The sequence below is a fragment of the Vespula pensylvanica genome, chromosome 3, assembly GCF_014466175.1.
Source record: "Vespula pensylvanica isolate Volc-1 chromosome 3, ASM1446617v1, whole genome shotgun sequence".
In the NCBI taxonomy this organism is placed as follows: domain Eukaryota; kingdom Metazoa; phylum Arthropoda; class Insecta; order Hymenoptera; family Vespidae; genus Vespula; species Vespula pensylvanica.
Window position 1 is genome coordinate 11,729,637 of NC_057687.1, and position 7,149 is coordinate 11,736,785.

At 35.6% G+C, this 7,149-nt stretch overlaps 1 protein-coding gene across 1 annotated transcript; it reads right to left on the reverse strand.

The window, feature by feature from the left end:
- Positions 1–3,896: 3,896 nt before the first annotated feature.
- Positions 3,897–4,879, reverse strand: LOC122627871 (odorant receptor 49b-like). The gene is made up of 4 exons (XM_043809481.1): positions 4,687–4,879; positions 4,419–4,541; positions 4,205–4,360; positions 3,897–4,140 (listed from the first exon to the last, which is right to left on the reverse strand). The coding sequence occupies exons 1-4, from the start codon at positions 4,747–4,749 to the stop codon at positions 4,075–4,077; spliced, it is 408 nt and encodes a 135-aa protein (XP_043665416.1). The 5' UTR covers positions 4,750–4,879; the 3' UTR covers positions 3,897–4,074.
- Between the last annotated feature and the right edge of the window lie 2,270 nt (positions 4,880–7,149).

Sequence of the window (7,149 nt, forward strand, 5' to 3'; positions counted from 1 at the left end):
TCTTCGGAATCCGTTGTCATCGTAAGACGATCGTAACACGCGGCGATGCGACTAATGCGCTCTAGCTCGTCATGGGATATAGATGTCCTTCCCTTTTTCTTCGTTCAGCACGCATGCTCGTCGAACTGAAATGCTCGTGAAAGGAAACTATCATCCCACCACCTATTAAAAAATTTATCTATTTGGAACTTCTTAGTCCGATTATATTTTCCATTCCTTCCCTCTCTGTTTTTTTTTCTCTTTTCTCCCTCTGACTTTTTCCCTCTCCCTCGTTCTCAACGCCATTAAATAAGCTGTCTCGTTAAATTTTCCGTCCTACCTTTCCGACATTCAACGCTGTATAATCTCATTGCGTACTATCACGCGTAATTACATACATTTAAGTTCGTGCGAGATTCCAGGGAATAAAGGCACGAGCGAATTGTATTAATTCGACTCCAATTGTCCTTTGAGATAACACAAAAATTTGAAAGAGGTATTTAATTTCATTACACTTACCACCTTTCCTAGTTACAAGTACATTTGAATATTATACACCTCGTTACTCTTTCAATATTCTATTGCAGTGTTATTTTCATTATATTAATTTAAATAATTTTTTTTTTTGCAGTGTTCTTATTACACGCATTTTATCAATAATTATTATTAAATTTTAAACAAAATATTACATGCTGGTACATATTAACGTACGAACGATTTTTATATTTTTAATGTCTATCGAATTAATCGATCGTTTGTGCGTTATAAACAAAATATACTTTGTTAATCTTCTACCGGATCTTCTTTCACTGCTAGTAATACCGATAAATATCCGGCGGCCGTTTTCATGATCTGAAAATCAAGATAAATTGGAACGTTTTGCATGGATAGAATAGGTCCTCGTTGGAATCTATTTTAAAAGTACTCACAGAACCAAACAATTCTAAAGACAATGGACTAAATTTTCCAGCCGTGATTTGAAATGCTACTCTTGCTCGACAAATTATTATCATCAGGCACATTGCCTTTTTTGGTGGTAAGTCGTACCACGCGCAATCGTAAGCGGAAAAAGCTATCCCAGTGCTCTGAAAAGCACGAAATTGAAAAATTCTTGGCACATTGAGTAACAAGCTAACTTTGTATCGACTGACCTCCACCAGAAGAGTTTCACCAACGTAACAAGATATATATAAATGCAACAATGCGTATATAACGTGAATGAAGAAGAATATTATTCCTACTATCGGCATATCTTTTTCCTGTGAGCCCATCGACTAAAAAAAAGAAAAAGATTGAAATGTTAAAACCATCATCTCCTAAAAATTATAATTTACGATACCGTGATCATACGATATCCCGTCAGGCAGAACATAATCGTCGAAATCAAAGTTTGTCCGAGTACCATAAGGTTGAAACAATTCTCGATTATTATGGCGAATCTTAAAACGAAAGTATCGATTAAATCGCCGAGGTAAATGAAGAACCATAGCAGAAACAGAAAGAGATAGTGTACTTTAAGAAACACTAACCTGTACAATTTGTTGTGCCTGTTCACTATGAAGCCGAGTCTGTTCTGAAACAAAGTGACGTCATGCTTTGCTGTCTCCACCAGTTCTTTCAAATTCAGTTGCAAGACCGACAGTTGTCCGCACAAATGCAAAACAAAAACTGCGAAAAAAGTATCGAAACAAGAATAAGAGATGCCTGTTAGAATCGATCCTATGAATTGTCCCATCCAAGTGATCTCGAAGTATGGACTTTTCTTGGTATCGTATGGAAAGGTTGCTGGATGCAAAAGTCCTCCTAAATCGACTTCGGAGGCACTGGTCATATTCGCATAAGTTTGAAGCGATATGAAGGCGATCAACATTGTATACGCCAGAGTGGAGCAAGAGAGAGATATCCTCCGACTGATCTTAGCATTTTTCAACATCGTCAAGCGTTCTGGTCCTGATAAAGTCTGAGTCCAGTCGTTGATTATCTCGACCAGTAATAATCTCAAAGCTTCGACCGAGAAAAAAATGTACGAGTTTAAATCATTCGGTTCGAATCGAATCGAGTTAAATACACAAGACATCGTAATTACCTTCTCCGTGATACCGCAAAACGATTTGCTTCATCAAAGCGAAAGCTATTGGTATGTTGATGGATAAATTTTCTATAGCTTCGTCCAGAGTAGTCGAGTTCAGAATCAGATCTGTCGTTTGTGGCGCACATATGAATAAAAAGATCACTGTCGTGCTCGTCCAAAAAATACTGGCTGATGTTATTCGTCGTAGTAACGTCCTCTTCGAAGGTTCGGGCCAAACTCCTAATATCGACAAGTTGAAGCGATTCCAACCTAAGGCGTAATCCATTTGTGTTTTCACTCGTATAAACTTGGAGAACAATAAACTCAAATTTGTCGATAGATTGACACGTGCAGTCCGATCGAACTGCGACTAATTTTCTTCAATAGGTTGAATATCACGCATGCTCCATCACGATAAAGGAAAAAAAAAGGGGCGATAGTTTTAATGTATAAATCAAAATTTTTCGACGCAACACGTTATCTCATAAATGACTTATTATAAAGTATTGGCAGATCAAATCGGTTCCAGGCAATGACGTAATTTATATCTGCGAAGTAGACACTCGCGTTGAAGATGCGCAAGTGATAGAATAATTCATTAGAAAAAGAGTATTCTTAAAATATTCTTTTCTCGTGTTGCCTTTTTTTTGTGAAAATTTACACGTGACACGAAATTCTACCTTCTTCGAAATTCGCTGTAAACGTAAGGCGATCGTAACACGCGGCGATGCGGCTACTGCACTCTAGCTCTACGTCATTCGATATAGATATCCTTCCCTTTTTCTTCGACCAGCACGCATGCTCGTCTTACTAAAATGAATTTCCATCCCCACTATCTGTTGAAAAATTTATCCACGTGAAACCATATAGTACAATTTTCTTTTACCTTTGTACCGAACGCAGTTAAATGGGGAACTGGTGAGTCAGTTTCCATTCAACCTTCCCCACTTTCTAACGCTTTACGATCTCTCGTCCATTATATCAAGCGTATTAACGTACATTCTCTTCCTTCCGATACTATGGGGAATGAACATGATCGATGAATTAAATGAATGAAAGATGAGGTGTGCTTCGAAACAAAGGAGGGAATATCTACGGTAATTATTTGTGACTATAGAGATACTTAAATTCGTTAGACAATGATCACATTCATGGATTTCATAGGATCTCTCTGTTAACATTTTTTAAATGGTATAATTAGTTTAATTATATTATCTGGCATTGTTAATTTTGTTACATTAACTTAAACAATTTCTTTGCAATATGTTTACTTGTTCCATTTTGTTGATAATTGTTGATAAATTATAAAATATTGACATGCAAGTGCTTATGACATGAGAACAATTTTTAACTCTTGCTCGTATTTCGTTCTATAATTTTAGAAAGATAAGAAGGAGGATGTTCTCGTGGGAAAAGGTGCAGAAAACGTGCATTGTAAATTCGTGAGCGAATCAAAATGGTCGACCGTGGTTCTCGTGGTTTTTAAATAAAGCGGAGATGCAGGACGAACGTAAACAAATGGTAAGTGGATCTTCAGATATATTTCTTATTACGCGAATATTTTAACGAGATCATCACTAACGTGACTCGAGTTGCTGGTTTTAAAGTATTCGACAAAATTATATATAAAGGTCTATCGAACAGTATCCCTCTAACGTTAGAAAACTTAAACCATCGACGCAGTTGACTTCGGTAGTTACGAGGAGTTGTCTTTAGACTACGTTACTTTATCGACGTCTTCCTAGATTATGAAAATTCCTTCGGATTGTTTATTTTCTTTCCTTTCGTTTCACGCGTCTCAGTAGGAGCGATGTAATTTGTTGATAAATAATAATAAAAGGACAGAGGTTTATACGAGTGTATTACTATACAACGTATAAGATTGTTTACATCTTAATTGAATTTAAAGTTTTACGAATAGAATTTGTTACTAATATATACCGTGTTTTCATACATGATAGTCTTCCAGATAAAATAAATTTTACTATCACTTTCGCTATTCAATTTATTATTACTCTTTAAAATTAATTATTCTTCTTATCCGTTACCGTTAGTAACACCGAAAGATATCCGATTGTGGATTTCAAAATCTACAAAAGAAAATAATATTTAAAGAATCTCGTAATTTCTTTCGCATTTGTTATATTCACTTACGTGGCTAAACATTTCCATAGAAAAAATGCCGATTTTTCCAACCGTTAAACGAAGTGGTATAGAAGATCGATGCATCACGAAAAGAATATTTCGCGCATCCTTTGGAAACAAATTACACCACTGTGACATGTACGATGACATGCCCATTGCAGCACTCTGTTTAACGCACATCTCTATAATATAGAATTACAATATATTAAAAATTTTTTTTTACCTCGACGATAAGCATTTCCCCGACGTAACAATACAGATACAATTGTACCAAAGTAACAATTACGAAGAATACAATAAAGAACAGCTGTTCTACAGGAAATTCGTCCCCGTCGTGTTTCATTATCTGTAAAAATATATATCTAATTTTAAATATCTAATATCTTTTTAAATATATAAAAATGTATATCTAAATTTTCACAAACGAGTTTTACAAGAATAAAATATAAGTATTTTTCTTTTCTTTTTTCTTTTTTTTTAACTCGACTTACGCGAAATAATTGAAAGGTTTGAAAGCACACTTGAATGATGCAAGCCAATATTTGAATGAGCATCAATATGTTAAAGGAGTTGTCGATCGATTGGGAGTACCTTAGATAATAATAACAAAGAACTTAAACAAAATGCTGCAGCATCAATGAAATAAAAATGATTCTTCGATTGACCAACCAGATGAGATGTTCGTGTCTCTTCACGATCCATGTCAATTTCGTTGTAAAATCATTTGCTATATCGGTCATGCCGTTCGGTAGATTTTCAAGCGAATGCCTGAGGTTGGAAAATTGTGCGCAAGCATGAAGAACGAGCATCGTAATAAACGTGTCTACGGTTATATATGATACGGTAGCACTGTACGCCGCTACGATTTGTCCGAAACAGGAAATAAAGAAAGTTGATGTCCCGCTAATATCGTATGGAAAATAACCTGGATAGAGGACCGTACGTGGGGGCTCGAATTGATCTCTTTGCATTTGCGCGATCATTAAGCTTCGAGGTAGAATGTAAATCGATGTCATGAAATATGCTAATGACGTACACCATATAGATATGATTCTAGCCTTTTTAGCGTTAACCATCATGACCGATCTTTCATCTTGGCTTTTCGGTCTCTTCCAATCTTCTACGAAGGACCTGAGAAGTGGTCTGAGAGCTAAAAAAGATTCCCTCTTTTTCTTTTATTTTCCCTTTTTTTTTTTTGTAAAATATTTCTCTTCCTCGCATAGACCGTTGCGCTATGACATAATCACCACAAAAGTCACACTTACATTCCAAATGGTATCGTGCGAACAACAACTTTATGCAAGACATGGTAACCGGTACGTTTGCCGTCGCCAAAATATCTGTCATCAGTTCCAAGTCACCCCATATCTTCAATAGGTATGCTGTCTGCGGTAGGGTGATAAATCCCAGCATAAAAAATGAATGGATAATGAACCAATATTTCGAGAAAGTAGGATCACTTTCATTGTTCTTCGAATCTGGCCATATACCCAGTATTTGAAAACTAAATCGGTTCCAGCCGATGGCGTAATTTATATCTGCGAAGTGAACACTCCCGTTCAAGATACTCAAAAGGTGGAACATTTAATTAGAAAAAGAGTATACTTAAAATATTCTTTTCTCGACTATCTTTTTTTTTGGTGAAAATTTACAAGTGACACAAAATTCTACCTTCTTCGGAATCCGTTGTCATCGTAAGACGATCGTAACACGCGGCGATGCGACTACTGCGCTCTAGCTAGTTATGGGATATAGATGTCCTTCCCTTTTTCTTCGTCCAGCACGCATGCTCGTCGAACTGAAAGGAAACTGTCATCTCCCCACCTATTGAAAAATTTATCTATTTGGAATTTCTTACTTCGATTGCATTTTCCCCTCCCTTTCCTTCTCTCTCTTTATTTCTCTTTCCTTTCTTCCTGTCTTCCTCCCTTCCACCCGCTCTGTCGCTCTCTCTTCCTCATTCTCTCCCTTCCTTTCTCCCTGTCCCTCGTTCTCAACGCGTTTAAATAAGCAGTCTCGTTCAAATTTCCGTTCTCCCTTCCCGATATTCATTGCTGTACGATCTCTTTGCTGTACGATCTACTGTTACGCGTAATTTCATACATTAAAGTTCGTGCTATCTCCAGGATATAAACGCACGGGCAAATTGGATTAATTCGAATCCAAATGCCCTTTGAAATAACACAAAAATTTGAAAGAGGTATGTAATTTCTTTATACTTATCACGTTTCCTAGTTACAAGAACGTTTAAATATTGTAGGATAAACTCTTTCAATATTCTGTTGCAGTGGAATTCTCATTATATTAATCTAAATAATTTTGTTGCAGTATTTTTACTACTCGCATTTTATCGATATTTATTATTAAATTATAAACAAAATATTACATGCTGGTATATATTAACGTACTAATGATTTTCAATGTCTTTCGAATTCATCGATCGTTTATGCGTTATAAACAATATATATTTTGCTTATTTTCTATCGAATCTTCTTTCACAACTAGTAATACCGATAAATATCCGGCGGACGTTTTCATAATCTAGAAATAATTATACATCGAAACGTTTTGCATGTATAAAATATATTTTCATTGGAATCTATTTCAAAAGTACTCACAGCACCAAACAATTCTAAAGAAAATGGACTGAATCTTCCAGCCGTGATTTGAAATGCTATTCTTGCTGGACGAATTACTATTATTTGTTTTTTTTGTTGGCACATCGTACCACGCGCAATCGTAAGCGGAAAAAGCTATTCCAGTGCTTTGAAAAACACGAAGTTGAAAAATTCTTGGGCCTTTAAATAACAGGCCAACATTGTGTCGACTCACTTCTATCAGAGGAGTTTTCCTGACGTAATAATAATAATATATATATATATTTATTTATTTATATTTATATTTATATATATATAAATGCAACATCGTGTATATCACGTGTATGAAGAAATGCT

Excerpts from the sequence above, each read along its gene's own strand:
- LOC122627871 (XM_043809481.1), bottom strand. The coding sequence starts at position 4,749 with ATGCTCATTCAAATATTGGCTTGCATCATTCAAGTGTGCTTTCAAACC. Across the intron at positions 4,361-4,418 it reads GGGAAATGCTTATCGTCGAG|AGTGCTGCAATGGGCATGTC; the intron begins GTAAAAAAAAAT and ends TGCGTTAAACAG. Across the intron at positions 4,141-4,204 it reads CTATGGAAATGTTTAGCCAC|ATTTTGAAATCCACAATCGG; the intron begins GTAAGTGAATAT and ends TTTCTTTTGTAG.